The sequence below is a fragment of the Anas platyrhynchos genome, chromosome 1 (assembly GCF_047663525.1).
Source record: "Anas platyrhynchos isolate ZD024472 breed Pekin duck chromosome 1, IASCAAS_PekinDuck_T2T, whole genome shotgun sequence".
NCBI classification, from domain to species: Eukaryota; Metazoa; Chordata; class Aves; order Anseriformes; family Anatidae; genus Anas; species Anas platyrhynchos.
The window spans coordinates 144,603,833-144,619,456 of record NC_092587.1 but is presented as its reverse complement, the minus strand read 5'-3'; the positions used below and the strand labels follow the sequence as shown (position 1 = coordinate 144,619,456).

The 15,624-nt window shown below is 43.0% G+C and overlaps 1 protein-coding gene across 6 annotated transcripts in view; it reads left to right on the top strand.

The window, feature by feature from the left end:
- Nucleotides 1-1,021: 1,021 nt before the first annotated feature.
- Nucleotides 1,022-15,624, top strand: part of TMEM255B (transmembrane protein 255B) — a 63,994-nt gene continuing 49,391 nt past the window's right edge. For 5 of the 6 annotated variants that reach the window (XR_005262845.2, XR_005262846.2, XM_038173307.2 and 2 more), the window contains exons 1-3: nucleotides 1,022-1,173; nucleotides 7,860-8,002; nucleotides 12,043-12,105. Coding sequence is in view for 4 of the 6 variants with exons in the window: in XM_038173307.2 (XP_038029235.1) it covers nucleotides 1,116-1,173; nucleotides 7,860-8,002; nucleotides 12,043-12,105 (264 nt within the window). In the remaining 2 variants the exon portion in view is untranslated. Of the gene's footprint in view, nucleotides 1,174-1,335; nucleotides 1,404-7,859; nucleotides 8,003-12,042; nucleotides 12,106-15,624 lie in introns of those variants that run through there. The other variant, XM_038173308.2, reaches the window with a different exon arrangement.

Here is a 15,624-nt window from a genome sequence, read left to right as displayed (position 1 = left end):
CAGCAGACAATGCAGTGGCTGGTGGCTCTTTCTTCTCGGCTGTTCCTAGACTCTTTCTGAAAGACCTCACACCTCCCTGAAGTCGGTAACACTAAGAGCAGCAGCCAGCAGCTCCTGTGTAGCTGCAGGACAAGTAGCAGGATCTATTGCGGGAATGAGAAATAAGATGTAAGGAGAGAGACAGTGAGGCTGAGAAATTGATAGATACTCTTTAAGAAAAGGAACAGCCTTGCGATATGTCTTCGCTATTGGCATTGCCCGTCAGCCTATGCCTACCTTAACCTATATCTCAAAGATTCCTACTTTTTTTTATTAGTTTTATTAATATTTATGGTTGCTGCGATATTTTATTTCTGTTTGGTATTGATTATTTTTTTTTTTAAAGGGAAAAGGAAAGCTGAAAGGAAAGCTTTATAACTGTAATCTCCACCAGGTGACAAATTGGTCCCCTGCCATAGGCCAAGAGCAAATGAAGAAGTGAAGCCAAGCCTGAGACACGGTTAGAAGATGTAATGAATTAAGTTATTGACTACTGCACAAACAAAAATCTAGTACCTGCCCCTCCGTCCCCCCAAAACGCTCAAAGGCCAGCCTGCAAATGAACAGCTCAGAGCGTGCAGAGGTAGTTTTGGAGGAAAAAGGTGGCTGAAAGACAAGAAGAGCTGCATCTATTAAGGGTGCAGGCGGAGAGGAGGTGGACCTGCACTTGGAGCAGACCTGAAAAAGTTTGTGTGAGGTCCCAGCTTCTGGCTGGGACATTTTACAGACCAGGGAGATGGGCTGAGGGAATTTAGGTTGGATATTAAGAAGAACTTCCTTTATGAAAGGGTTGTGAGGCATTGAGATGGGCTGCCCAGGGAAGTGCTGGAGTCCCCATCCCTGGAGGTCTTGACAAGACCAGAGACCCCCAAGAAGCTCCGGGGACATCCCTACGGGAAAGAAGCTCAGGGAAGTCCCCCCCTCGGGTCCCCCCCTCGGCGAAGCGACCGCTCGCCCCGCCTCGCCCCCCGCCGGGCTCCCCCCCGGGGCGGTCCCGGGGCCGGGGCCGGTGCCGGTGCCTCCCGCACCCCTCCGCGGGCAGCGGCGGAGCGGAGGCTCCGGTGTGGGGCTGGGGGATGGCTCCTCCGGGAGCCCCGGCCGTGCCGGGCCCGCTGGCCCTGCTGGACCCCACAGGTGAGGAGGCTGCGGGACCCCCGGGGGGGGGCGGGCAGCCCGGGAGCCTCCCGGCGGGGAGAAGGGACAGAGGGGTTTTAGGGTCTGTGAGGGGGGTGTGTTGGGGGGGGGCGCAGCACAGCGCAGATTTTTTTTTTCTCTTCATAATGCAATCGTGAAAGGGCACAGCAGCGTTTCTCAAGGAATATGTAACGCGCTGATGGGTTCTTCCTCGCAAATTCCTCATCAAGGTAAGAGCCGCCGTCTCGTGGCTCGCCGCGGCTGCTGTTGCATGGGGTTTCATTAGTTCAGCACTCTGGACAAGTCAGGCATTTCATCAGGAAAGGCAAAGCGATTGGCAATAGCGGCTGCGGATAGCCCCCCGAAGCGTCTCAGCCCATCGCGTTTAGTTTTGGGGGGCAGCAGCGTAGGATTGACACAAGCCGCTTTTGGAAATACACGATGCAAAGCATAGCCAGGGGAGAGATGGTGCTGAAATGAAGACTGCGGTAATTAAAAATGATTAATTTAGCTCCAAAGACCTTCCCTTAAATGTTTGCTTGACAGCATCAAAGCAGCGCAGGCAGAATTGGCATTGCTGCTTTGATACCGTGCTCCTCTGTCTGTGGTGACTTTCTGCTTAGTTATCTGGTTACGTATGGTTAGTGCCACTCTGTCTGAAACAGGCTATCACAATTCTTTCATTAAGTAATGAAAATATACTCTCTTTCTTTTTTAATCCTGCTGCAAAACTTTCCTCCCTCATCTTTTCTTGTATTAGGATGCTCATACACATTTGGCTGGAGCATTATTTCAGATCGGTGTTTCCATTCGGATCACCTTAACGGGCTCAAAGAGGAAGGTATGAAATTGGATGGCAAATGTGATTGTGGTCCCAGCAAATTGCGACATCCTGCAGCGTTTCCTCCCTTGCCAAAAATCGTTCCACACATTTTTATAGGTTTTATGATGTCTGGAGCCTGATTTTTAAAAGGAGTTGTGACGTTAGCAAAATATAGTTGCCTTAGTTTTAATTAAGCCTTTTTACAATTAAATTCCAGTTCATATGCAAGTTTTCTGGAGTTGAGAGATAGCGTTTCACTCTATTTTTCTCTCCTTTGACCATTGCCCACATTCCATGCTATGGACACATTTCATTGTAAACTCATTCGTTCTCCTTTTAAACTCATCCTTTTCTTCATTCAGATCCGGAGCCTACTGTTTATCTAAGGATCTACCTCTTTGCATTCTCCCAGAAATCTGATCTATGCCCTCCCCACAAAATCATCCATTTTCCACAGTCTTCCTGCAAATTGAATTTACCTCTCTGCCCATTGTGAGCAGGGTATTGTAAATACAATTTTATTTTCTGCACAATGAATTCTGATGAACGGAGAAGTTCTGCTGAGTCTTTTGCTGCTGTGTGGCCTGCAGAGCTTGATCTTCAGCAGGCACTTTGTTTTTTTGCTCTGGAGGAAGAGGTAATAATAACACGTTCACGCCCTCTGTTGACCCTGGCCACAAGCTAATGTTAATGTGGATATGATGAGAAGATTTCTTTCCACACGCTTGATTTTTGGTAAGCTGAATTGTGAATTTGAAGCATTAATAAATTGGAATGAGGTTCAGACTAAGAGTATGTGCTCACACTGCATCATTGTTAAAGAAGTTAGAGGGGATGAATGTCAAAATTATTTCGAGAGTCACTTAATTATTAAAAACTTGGAAGGTCAGTAGCCTTCAGTAACTGTTTCCTGCACTACAGAAACATCAGCACTGGAGGAAAAATCAACCTAGAATTACTGATAGCAACACTTCCTCCGCTCCTAAATGACTTTCCTTTTATATGGTTGGCCTTTGTTCCAACACCTGGCACAGAGATTGTTGGGGACGAGGGCTGAATCAGACCCTCTGTCTGTGCTACGGACGGTGTTCCTGGGGAAACAGTCTGGCATTGCTTTTTGGCTGCACAGACCCATGGGTAGGTACAGTAAAAGCAGATCCAAAAAACTGCTTGGCAACTGCTACAAACAGCAGTAAACAAAGATTCGAAAAATCTCGGGAGCCAACATGACCGAAATAGCAGAAGGGTGGTAATAGTAGGAACCATTTGCAGCTGTAGCCCTTTTCGTCTGAAGATACCATGCTGCTTTACAAAAATTACTTTGGCCTCACAATAAGCTTGTGACTTATAAACATATAATTGTACACATTTTGATAAGGACAGCAACGATTTCTGTTGATGTGACTAAGGAAACCCTGACGGTCAGAGCAGAAACCATTTTAGAACCCAGTTTCTACCCATCTACTCTTAGCATGTGCCAGTCTCTGCTCCAGAAGGGGCTTTCCTCTTCCCCAGTAAGTCATCTCTGCTAAGCGCGGAGTTTGTGGCTACCTTCAGATAGTTATGAGGGCTCCCAAAGTGGAATATAAAGTAGAAGGTTTGATTGGATATTTGCATCCAGCGTGAGGTGCAGCTGGTAAAAGATCAAAGCATGTGAGGATTGAGGGGTATCACATACATAAATTGATAATGCTTTCTAGGAGCTGTATATTTCAAAGTTAAAATGTAGTTCAGTCCAAAAAAAATGCCCATATAAATAAGGACATCCTTTTCTGTTTTATCTCAGTAAGTCCGTATCCGATTCACTCCAATTACAAATGAGAGCATGTCTTTTCCTAAGACATTTTTGAGAAAACCCAATCTGGAGAATCAAACTCACGTTTCTTTTTTGCGTATCATTGATAATCAAAACTTTGGAAGGCAGCTTGGACGTATGCTTCATCTCCATTCAATCTGATCGGCCTTTGCCAGTACAGGTGTTGCTGTGAAAATGCAATAGCTTTGCTCCTCAGGCACTTCTCATAAAAGCCAACACTCAGTGCTTTCAAAAACCCCTGGCTGAGGAGCATCTGTCCCATTGACTTGCAGAAGGTTTGTGTTCCTACATCCCTTTAGTGTATGTCTGCATTACAGCTGTGGTTTTGTAGCAGTGTGGGTGTTTAAATGAGCTGTCTTGACCATTGTAAAATCACAGAATGATAGCATAAGTCAGGTGGGAAGCTACCTCAGGAGACTTCTAGTCCAACCTCCTCCTGCCAGCAGGGTCAGCTGTGAGGTCAGGCCAGGTTGCTCAGGGCCTGAGGTACTACACTTGTCACTGGCTCCAGGTAGAACCCAATACGTGAACCACTCCCTGTGAACCCAACCATCCAGCCAATTTTTAAAACATTTGCATGCCTACCCATCCAGACCATGGCATCCCAACTTAGTTTTGAGAATAGTGTAGGATGCAGTGTTAAAATCTGTGCCAAATGTGATGTAGATGATATCCACTGCTCCACAAATACAGACATTTTGTCATAGGAGGCAGTTGGCTTGGTCAGGCATCATTACTTTTGGTAAATCCATGTTGCCTGTTGCCAGTCTCCTTTTGCTTATGTGCCCAGAAATGTCTTCCAAGAGGATCTGCTCTGTAATTTTTCATTCCAGTCTCCAGGAAGCCAAGTGAGACTGATTGGCCTGTAATTCCCTGCATCATTGTTTTGACTCTCTCTGAAGACAGATGGAGTGTTTGCCTTTCTTTACTTATTGGGGATTCCCTGATCTTCATGATTTTTCAAAGGTGGTAGGGAGCAGCAAGGACATCAGCCAGTTCTGGTGGCATCCCCGGATGCAGTCAGTCAGGTGGACTTGAATGCACTGAGATTTCTCAAGGAATCCCTAATTCAATCCTTACCCACTGCTGGTCATTCTCCTCCTTGAATCATCTCTCAGAGGGAGACCTTGCTGGTGAGCACAGGCAAAGAAGGTGCTGAGTACCTCAGCTTGATTTGTGTCTGCTGCCACTAGTTCATCTGCTCAGGGTTGGCCCACATTTGTTTTCTTTCAGTCTCTGTAAGGACATGGCAAGTGGGAATAACAGAGTGGCTCACCACTTGAATAAAGGTTTAGGTTTCTAATAATATTTTATAGCTCTTGTTTTTCTAGGTTGGTCTGTATGGATTAAAGCTGGCTCAGGTCTGTGCTGCTCTCTACTACAGCATTTCATGTTGGTGACCCTGGTCCTGGCCAGTTCTCCCATTTTTCCTTTGCCTTTAAAGCACTTGTTTATAGAAATGCTCTATTTATAGGACGGGGCTCATTCTCCTCCCTGTTGCATCGGTGTTGATAGGTCTGAGCTGTAAACTGGAGTAATTCAGTTATTAGGGCTTAAAATAGCCCTTTACAAATCAGTCGTCAGGCTCAGTACTGCTAGGAGGAGACAAGATGGGTGGGTGACCAAAGATGGGCACTTTGGTTGACCTAAACTGTGAAGCCAATATCTTGGAGAGCCATCACCTTGGTAGCTTCTGGGGATACTGCACTAGTAAAACCACTGGGGATACTGCAGAGCCTTCCTTTGGCTGAGTGTTGATGTTTTCATTCCTTGTCACAAAGCAATCTGTACTTCACAGCCATCAAAGCACTGGGAATGCAGAGAACGACTTAGGTTCCGTGAAGCACTGAGCAAACTTAAATTTCTGCTGTCTCTGAGACCTGAGGACACCTGGCACTTGTTTTAATATGACTGTGCAATGGGGATTCCTTTTGGGGAGACTTAAATTTCTGAGTGCAATTCTTACAAATGCAACCACAGGTAAATGAGTTTCTTGTGTTGAAACTACATGTGGGCCTTACACTTTTTTACTGTCAGGCCCTCCTTTCATTTCCATCCACTTGCATAGTTTTGAGCTGGCATATGGTCTGTGAGCTGCACTGGCTATAAACAACACACAGAGGTACATTTTGAACATCCACTCATCCACTTTTCCATAGCAGCTCTTTCAGGTATCCAGAAGTTCTGAAAATGGTTATGAAGTAGTTCTGCATGGTTATGAAGCTTCACCATTTCTCCCAGCCTGATTTTCATGGCTGTAGAAGGTTGGGCTGGGATAAAGATTCCCAATAGTGAATTTAGGTCTTGCCTGCAGTCATGCTCCTTTTGATTTTGCACTGAAAAACATTTCTGCAATGTAAATGGAGTGGTCAACAGAAATTTCCCTGCTATGGGAGGCTTGGCTGTTTCATGCAACAGCTGCTGCTACTAAAGCAGTAGCTGCCCTGGGTCGTATGGCTCCATCATGTAAAATCAGTGCATGCTTGCACAAGGCTTCACGCAGACACAGCAACCTCCAGACATATTCAGAATAAAGATATTTCGTTGTTTACTTCTCCCTCTTCCTTTTTTCAACACCAGTGACTTTTCTTGTGTTCCATAAAGGTTGTGAGCATAGCCAAGCATCAGTTTCCTAAATCTGTGGGGCCACACTAGATTTCATGTCTCTCTTAGTGTAAGCTGTAAGGTTATGGAGTAGGCTGGACAAATGACTACAGCAGCAGTGTAACTATGAGATACAACAAGCAACTAGTTTGGGTATTGTCTGGGAATCTGAAATGAAGTAGCTTAATCCATATGCTGATTGAAGCATTCCACTTCTTTTTTATTTTTTAATATTTTTTTCCTGAGACCTGGGGTGTTAGTGGTATTCTTCTATTTGCTGTGCAGTGTGCTGCATTTCCATGCATTTCCTAACACCTAGCTCCTGGAGCTGCATGCCTGAGAGCTGCATCTTTGAGGTGGAGCAGAGAGCAGTTTGCTGTCTCAGTAATGTCAGAAAATCTTAAAAGCCTGAGCTGTAAGAACACGATCACTTCAAATATTTCCAAAAAATCCAGTCTTTGTGGGAATGGTAACTGACTTGTGGAGTTGTAAGTGTAAAGTCTGCTTTCCTCTTCTGAGCTGGCTGCAGTGAAACGAAACTGGCTTCATTTAACCCCACGCACTTGGTGAAGAGCTGATTGATAATGAAGAGCCTCTCCGTTTCCATGTCCTCTCTGACCCCACATGGATTAATGGGGAATCACCAGAGGCAAGCAGCTGGGGCACAGACTGGAGGGGAGAGTGCAGAGAGTTACTGGAGAGTCCTGTGAATTATTTCTTGATCTTTAACAGGAAGACTTCGTACATGCAGTGAAAGAGATGTACGTAAGGGCAATAGATGATACTTATCTTCAGTAAAGTTGCTTGCTTCTCATACTGAAAGGCTGGACTTGTTTTGTCTGTTAGTGCCAGTGGAAAGATGTCAGCAAACATACAGATTTTGATTTTGAATTCATTGAAATTGTTTGACTTGGTTTGTGAGCATCCCTAATCTAGCCTGGCTTTTGAACTGTCACCATTTAACTGAGTTGCCTGGCTTGAAATGATATAGGTTGGTTTGGATATGTTAATACGAACAGCAGATTCATTTTCATGATAGTGTGTAGAGCTTATTCTCATCTCATTTAAAATATAAGTTTATACGTTCTGTCCACATAGAGTTAAACTGGAACTTCACAAAGGTAAGCATTGTTCAAGGCCTGCAGGGTTTGACTTAGAGATGTGAGCAACAACTTAATTATAAATGTTACTGCAGATAAGGCATAATTATCATTGTCACTGACATTCAGTTCAGCTTGATAAAAACTCATCTCGTACGTGTACCCGATGCGTGTGCATTAAGCTGTGTAGAGCTCCAGCTAACTCCATACGTTTCTTCGGTCTGTCTGTTGCCTGCCAGAAGTTTTCCTTAGTGGGAGAACAGCAGAAGAGGTCAACAAATGGTCCATTATTTGCTCTGTCATGTTTGCAATTAAAATCTCCTTTTCCCCCCACTTTCTACAGGGCAGTTTGCAAAAAGGAAGAAGACCTCGCTTTGGTTCACAGTCGCCCTGCTGGTGGTGTCTACTTTCATCCTGACCATAGGGCTGGCAGCGACAACGAGAACAGAAAATGTTACCGTGGGAGGCTACTACCCAGGCATCATTGTGAGTAAAGAAGCCTACTTTAGGATATTGGGTACAACTAAATAAATTATTATCAGCTGGATGCAGGATGATTAAAAAGAAAAACAATGAAAATTCAGTTGTCTTGAATTTCACAGGAGGGAGATGCTCATTTGTTTTGATCTGGTTCTAGAGTGTGAGTAAATAGGGAGGTAAACTCAGGTTTTCTGAATTGCCCTAAGGGAGGGGAGGCTTTTAGGTGTCACAGGGGGGTCAAGTTTACACTGCACAGCGGTATGCTGATCTCACGGTACTGTGGTGGAGGCTGTGCTTGACAAATGAATAGAAAACAGGCATGGGATAGATTTAAATGGCCTTTTAGAGATTCACTGCTTTGATGGTTGAAAAAGTCACTTTGCTCTTGTGTCCATGTGCCAGGAATTCTGCTGGATCCAGTGCAGGGAAAATGCTGGTGATGGGCATATGGAAGCTTCTCCCTGGAGTCTGCCCAACTTCTACATCCTCTTATACAGTCTTGGTGTCTGTCCTGCTGTACAAGTTCCCCTTCCAAAATCCTTAGTCTTGTTTTTACCTTGGAATTATGTACCCTGGAACATCTATCTGCACTGGGCACAAGGCTTATGTTGCATCTCTTTAACCCTGTAGTGCCTTGGTGGCTTCTGGGGAAGCGTAGCCCTTCCAGGTCTTTCACCCATGGCCCTTTCCAATCTCAGAAGTGATCAGTCATACCCCAAAAGAGTGGAAACCTCTGGAGGAGAAAGTTTTTTGAGATGAATGGGTTGAATTTTAGAAAGAGTAAGGGCAGCAAATAGTCTCTTTGCCTTATTTAGTCTCCTGTGGCCAGCCAGAGGAGGCAAAGGGTGCAAGGTGAAGAAAAGAGGTAGGCATCTGCTTAGGTATGTGGCTCCACCAGTGCCAACATGTGCTGCGAGGTACCCTTAGTTCTTGTTCTCTGCAGAATGAAATGCCCAGAGGAGAGGGATCTGTATCTTCTAATACAGTGCATACATTTTGCATTGCCATTAATAATTGAACTATTCTTCCTAAGCAAGTCCTCTTACATCTTGGTGTCACGCTGAGAACAGGTCTTTCAGAAAGATAATTTTGGGATAATGATCTATAAAGAGCGGTGTTCTAAAAATAGAACAAAAAGTAGTTACAGGAATAAAACCTTAAAAGAATGGGTTTTCCTTTCATTAATCTGAAATAGATAGATTAATACCGATAAAAAGTCTTTTTCGGTAATTTTGAATTAAAGTATTTTAGAAGGCCACATTATCTACATTCATTCCCTTGAAAGGAGTTTCATTTTTAAAGTAGATTCGGTATGATAAGCCCATGTGCACAAACCAGTTTATTTCAGCATTTAGGTTCTTTTAGGAAGAAAACAATGTCTATTCACTCAGAAAAAAATAATAAAACGTTTTTTTTGAAATATTAATCATTAGTAATCAGTTAGAATAACTAGACTATATCAGAACACTTTGAAAGCAAAACCTTTAGTAATAATTTTCCCTGTCAAAAGATTGTTGGAGTTAAATAGTTTTCATGAAATTCAGAATTCTTTTCATGCACACGTAGTGTATTATTGAAGCAACAGAAAAGCGATGGTTATTTATCAACGTAAATGTTTAGGAAGAGCTAAAGATGCTGCACAAGCCCTGTGTGATAACTTACAAAAACCTTGTTAGAGGAGCACAGCTGTGTTCCTGCCCTGCTGCCGGAGGTTGCTGGCTCATGTGTAGCACTGACAGACTGATGGACTAAGGGAAGGCCTTGCAAAGCTGAATAACCCTCGAAAGGTGCTCCTCTTCTCCACTGGCAGTAGAGGGAGCTTGGAAAGCTGTCATAGCACTGGTCTTGAACTTATAGATAGCTAGAGCTCGGTAAGTGAATCTGACATTACATATTTAACTCTTGGGCTGAAAGAAATTTATCTTAAAGTTAATTACAATTAAAACTAAGGTCTAGTTCGCACAGAATTTAACAATAAAATAATAACCTTGAGGATGGTTGATGCGACCTAAATCTCCATTGGTCTTAGGTAAGGGACTTTGGTCTTAAAACACATGCAGAATTAGATCCTTACCGTGCAAAAACCTACAAACGCGAACAGGACTGTTCATTTCCATAGACTTACTTGCATCTACAAGCATTTGCAGATCAGGGCTTTAGGGCCAGATTCACAATAAAAGTAGGGTGTCTGCTTAGTTCCCGTTGTCTTCAAGAAGAGTTAGGTGCCTTAATTTCTCTTTCTGATTGGTGATTTGTCATTTGTTTGGGGAAAAGCTTTTTTTTTTTTTTTTTTTTTTTTTTTTTATAAATGCATCTTTATAGCAGTAGGTATTATCTACATTTACACACCTGAAGTAATTTAACATACAATATTGCTGTGTGTAGGTGAGTTAGTATAATGTTCCACTTTGGAAGGTGTCTGCATTTAGTAGATTACTGCTTGATCATCTGTTTGGGTTTAGGGCTCTCTGTGGAACAGGTTGCAAAGCTAGGTTGGAGCTTCTTCGACCTTATTTTCTTCTACTGTTTATACTTAAGGATTTCACTTTTCTATGACTACTGCTTGTCTTATTTTAATTAGCTATTTTTAAAACCTTTCAACCAGGAGACCACAGAGTCCAACTATCCCAGTCATCATACAAGAAAAGCAGCACATATAACCCTAAACCAATCTCAGCAATGCCATGGTTTACAACATGATCTCTATCTGGTTCTTTTTTTAAAAAATATATATATTTTTTTTTTCCTGTATGTGGATAATAATGCTCTGCTCTCTGCCCTCATTCGTAAGCCTTAAATGGGACTGCATGGATTGCTCCTTTTAGGATGAAAAACTGGGGCTGGAACCAGCTGTCATTTTGATGTAGCTGTGTTAATTTACAAAGTTGCTGTCCCCTGAACAATGTGTCCTTGCTCACAGTTCCAAGTCTCTCCCCTACTCAGCAGTCAGCACAGACGTGCTTGCACACTTTTTCTTTTTTAAAATCTCTTCCGTACTTTTGCCTTCTTTCACATAAATCTTCCCAGAGCGCTCAGTAGCTAATCCCCTTTCCCTACATTTGTCTTCTTGAGGGGGAATCACGGATTCCTGTTGTTACGTTGAGCGATTGAAGTGCTTACAGGAGATTTGCTTTCTGCTGTGAGTGGTTGTGCGTAAGAGCAGGGAGTTCATGGGCCTCGCTCAAGCCCTTGGCTGGGACACTTCATCCTTAAAAACCTAGTTGGGCTTGGAAAAGAGGCTTTGAACCAGATTTGGAGAGCTAGTGCCAGCCTTACTGAGTGCCTGCAGAGAAGCATACATCCAGTAAGGCAGGGAGGGAATGCAGTGGAAACAGACCTGCTGGTGACACCGACACTCCTACTGTGGCTCTTTCTGTGTCTGTGGCCAGCTAAGTCTTAGGTGTGTGGCACTGAGGAACATCCTTTTCTCCAAGCCCATATCAACCTGGTGAGAATCCTGGTGCCAGGAAGGTCTGATGAGGGCTGGAGCACCTCCCCTCTGAAGTAAGGCTGAGGGAGCTGGGGATGTTCAACCTGAAGAAAAGAAAGCTCTGGGGTGACCTCGTTGCAGCTTTTCAGTGCTTAAAGGGAGCTTATAAAAAAGGTGGAGAGCAAATTATTGTTCAGGCAGACAATGACAGGACAAGGGGGAATGGTTTTAAACTAAAAGAGGGGCGATTTAAGTTAGAGGTTAGGAGGAAATTCTTCCCCCAGAGGGTGGTGAGGCCCTGGCACAGGTTGCCCAGAGGAGCTGTGGCTGCCCCATCCCTGGAGGTGCTCAAGGCCAGGCTGGATGGGGCTTTGGGCAACCTGGGCTGGTGGGAGGTGTCCCTGCCCATGGCAGGGAATTGGAATTAAATGATCTTTAAGGTCCCTTCCAACCCAGACTGTTCTATAATTCTGTGATGACATTCCCCCTTTCCCCTGACACACCCCAATTATCCCATCTGTAAGATGCACCTGCTCAGATATCACTGTGATGGTTTGGTATGTTGACCAAATAAGCTGACCTCATGTGTTTCTGTTGGTTTTGTTCTTTGCCTTAGCTTGGCTTTGGATCTTTCCTAGGGATTGTTGGCATCCACCTGGTAGAGAACAGAAGACAAATGGTAAGCAACTGCCCTTTTTGTGTTCTTTTTTTTTGTACCTTAGAGTCTTAAGAACATGAAAAGCAGAGATTTCCAATGGAAAATTGACTGTATCTGCTCCAAAACATTTTTTCATTTTTTCACCTTTTCTGAGAAGTTTCTGAGAAATATGAAGTGGCCAGTGACTCTCTCTGTATGGGGCAACGGATGATTTAAGGGGTTATCACTTCTGGAACACTTTTTTTTTTTTTCTTAAGCAAATTAATTCCCTGATAGTTTGGTGAGTTCAACTGGCTCAGGGCAGGGTCAGATGAGTGCCAGAATTTGGCCAGGAGTGTGTAGCATAGAAAAGGATGAGGAGAGAAGTACAATACATGGGATGTGCCAGTCTGAGCAGCAGTGAGCCATGTTCTCAGCTCTACCATAACAGACGATCTCATCCTGCATGAGAAATTTAAGTCTGCAACACTTTCCTGAAAATATACATGTTAAAAGAAAACAAACCTCAGAGCTCTTGCTATCAAGGCTAGATCAGACAGGATCTGATGATACTTTGTGGTTTGTTTTTAGATTTAGCTTGGCTTTGCAAACTGCTTGCTTTTATTTATGTGAGGAAGTCAAATAAAGTCCTTGGGTCCCTCTGGGCAAAGGAAAGTATATGGGACTTGTGCAGTCTTATACTTTCCTTGCTCTCAGCAAAAAATTGCAGTGTTTTGGTTGATCAACAGCATGTCCAACGTGCTCTGTACAGTAGACTGATTATAGCTAAGCATTATGAAATACAATTCATTTCATAATGCAGAACCTTCACAGGTATAAATCAAAAGAGTGCTGTTGAGCTCAGAGGAGGAAATGATTGATTTACCTTGCATTTTGCTAACAATTTAGAAGTAGTCTGCTGCGATTTCCCGTTTTCTTCTTAGTAATTCCAGTCTTGATTTGATTATTTATAGTCAAACTTCTTTTGTAATAACTGTTATTTTTTTTTTCATTGTCTGAAAGTTTCAGTGGTGTATTCTCCTACTTTCAACTTTTGTTTCTAGCTGTGTTTCCCAGAGGTGAGACTGATAAAGCCATGATGTTTGTCTGTGTCTTTTTCTCTTCCCTATTCTATTTTTTAAATGTGTTGGCCAATCTCAGGCAAATTTGGCAGGAAGGTAGAGAATTCAGGGATGTGCAGCGCCTTCAGGTTTCGTGGAAATTCATATGTGGGTTCAGAAAAGAAGTGTAAATCCCCCATGGTGGTAAAGGCTGCAGTGTCAGCTCATCTGTACCAGGCTAGACCTTATTAATATTGCTGGTAACAAACCAGCTTATTTGTTTTTAAGAACTATTGTCCCTCATTTCTACACATAGGTATATGGTCTTAGTCTTCGTTTGCATTTACCAGATTGGAACGATGAAAACTAGTTTCTAACAGTTATGATCTGGCTGTTGAAAGATTGTTGTGTTGGGGAACAGACCAAGAAGGTAACTAGAAAGTTTAATTATACGTCTTGTCTTGAGCATCATCCACAGTGTGTTAAGCCTGGAACACTGTCTAAGGCTGAGCTGCTTGTTTTCAGACGCTTTGGAAATGAGTTGGAAAGGGTTTACATCATACCACAGCTGAGGACAGTAATTATTCCCTGGAGTGTATCTAAGTGTATTCAATTGAAAAGGTTTAGGGCAGCTTAAACAAATTTGCAGTCATCAATAAGACTTCAAAGACTTAGATAAGCATAGAAATGTAACAGAAATATCATTTTCTGGTAACTGAAAATTCTGTTCATTGCATCATAACAGAAGTGTGTGGGGAAGAAAAGGAATTATTTACTCTGTTACTTCTATTTTAACTGGACTTCCTTTGAACAGTTACATCTATATAATTTGAGTTTAACCCAGTGTAGCTCTGGCAATTTTTTGGCCCTTGTAATGACTCAATGCTTCATTTTCAGTTTTTAAAATTGAAAATAAATGCAGGTTCAATTACACTAGAGAAAAATCCATTTTAATTGACCTTTTCTCCATAAATCTATTTCTCTCTTTGTCTTGAAGTTGCATTTATTTGTGACCTATCCTCTCTAAGTCTGGATTTATCCAGGGTTTATGAAACACTAAGTGCAATATGAAATATGTAATGGTTAGCAGAGCTAGTCCAGCAAAAACCCAGCACTCAGTAAATGCAAACACAGGGTCTGAGAAGGAATGAAAGCACGGTTAGGCCAAATGGACAATAGTTTGTTCTTAAAACAGGACATTAATAACATTGCACTTCTTTGACCTTCTTCTTGGCATGCCAGTGTCCACAGTGGGAGTTCAATGTGCTGACCAAGGTATAACCCTTAATTCAAAGGAACTGCTGCTTGCAGAATCAGGCTCTGCCTCATTGACTAGCATGATTTCAGCTGAGCTCTCAGCATTCATGCTTGCCTCTGTTATGCAGAGCTTGGCACCAGCAGAACAAAATCTCCCTTTGACTGAGGATGAGATGCCTTTGCACTGATTTGGGATGTTTATAACTAGCAAACAGCAGAAATGAAAGCATAATGTTTTGCTGTCCCTTTTTTCCTCCCTTTTACCCCGCAAAGCAGGTCACGGGTTGAAGAAGAGCATAGCTGTAAGTCATTCCATTACACAGGCACACTTAGTCCAGCCGGATGTGTGGAAGATAATGTACTGCTCAAATCAAATGGATTTGCTTGCAAGACACGAAGTCTCCTCGCTTGTTTGCTTGCTTGCCATCTCCTCATGTTACAGTACAACATATTTCCCATTAGAAAAAGAGATGCTGAAATTACATCCAGAGGTAGGGAAGGCTGGAGCGTGCTGGGGGTCTGTGGCTGTAGGGCTGAGCTGAGAGCTGTAGGCAGTGCTGAGCAGGTAGGTAGACACCTCTTTCAGCAGAGTCCCTGGTGTTTCCAAAAGGATGGTTTTAAGCACTGCAAAAGGTTTCTCCACAGATAAGTGTGGAGGTAGCATGAGCTAGCACCAGAAGACTCATCACTGTTTAAACGTGCGGTGTAAGTAAGACACAATGCATATTGTTTTGGCTAACCCTGTGGAAAAAACAAGCACTGTCTCACACTTTCCACTCATACATCTCTCCAACTCATCAAGCCATTCTGTTCTTAAGGCTGAAAATGAATGTGCTGAAACAGTAGTGCCTCCAAGAGTGACCGAGAGATACCAGGGCACCATGATAACTGTTGGGTTTTGGAACAACTGCAGTATTATGGTGCTGCCTGGAATGTATGTGAGGTAATATTTCATTACTACTTCTGGTTATTTTCTTGCCACTAGACTTTGTGTCTGTTGCAGAAGAAAAGCTTTTTCAAAGAGGTTATGTGTGTGAGCCAGTTTTCAGAAGTATATGAGCCAAACCTCTTTTGCTACTCAGAACCAATTATATTTTAAAAATAGATTTTGTCCATCAGAAAATCCCCCCTGGGAATTTTGTGTAAAGGTTGTGGTTAGCAATACGTATACAAAGAAAAGATACTGATGCAGATACCTACTGTGCTCTGTTCAAGCAAATTGTGCTTTGTTTTCCTTTTCATT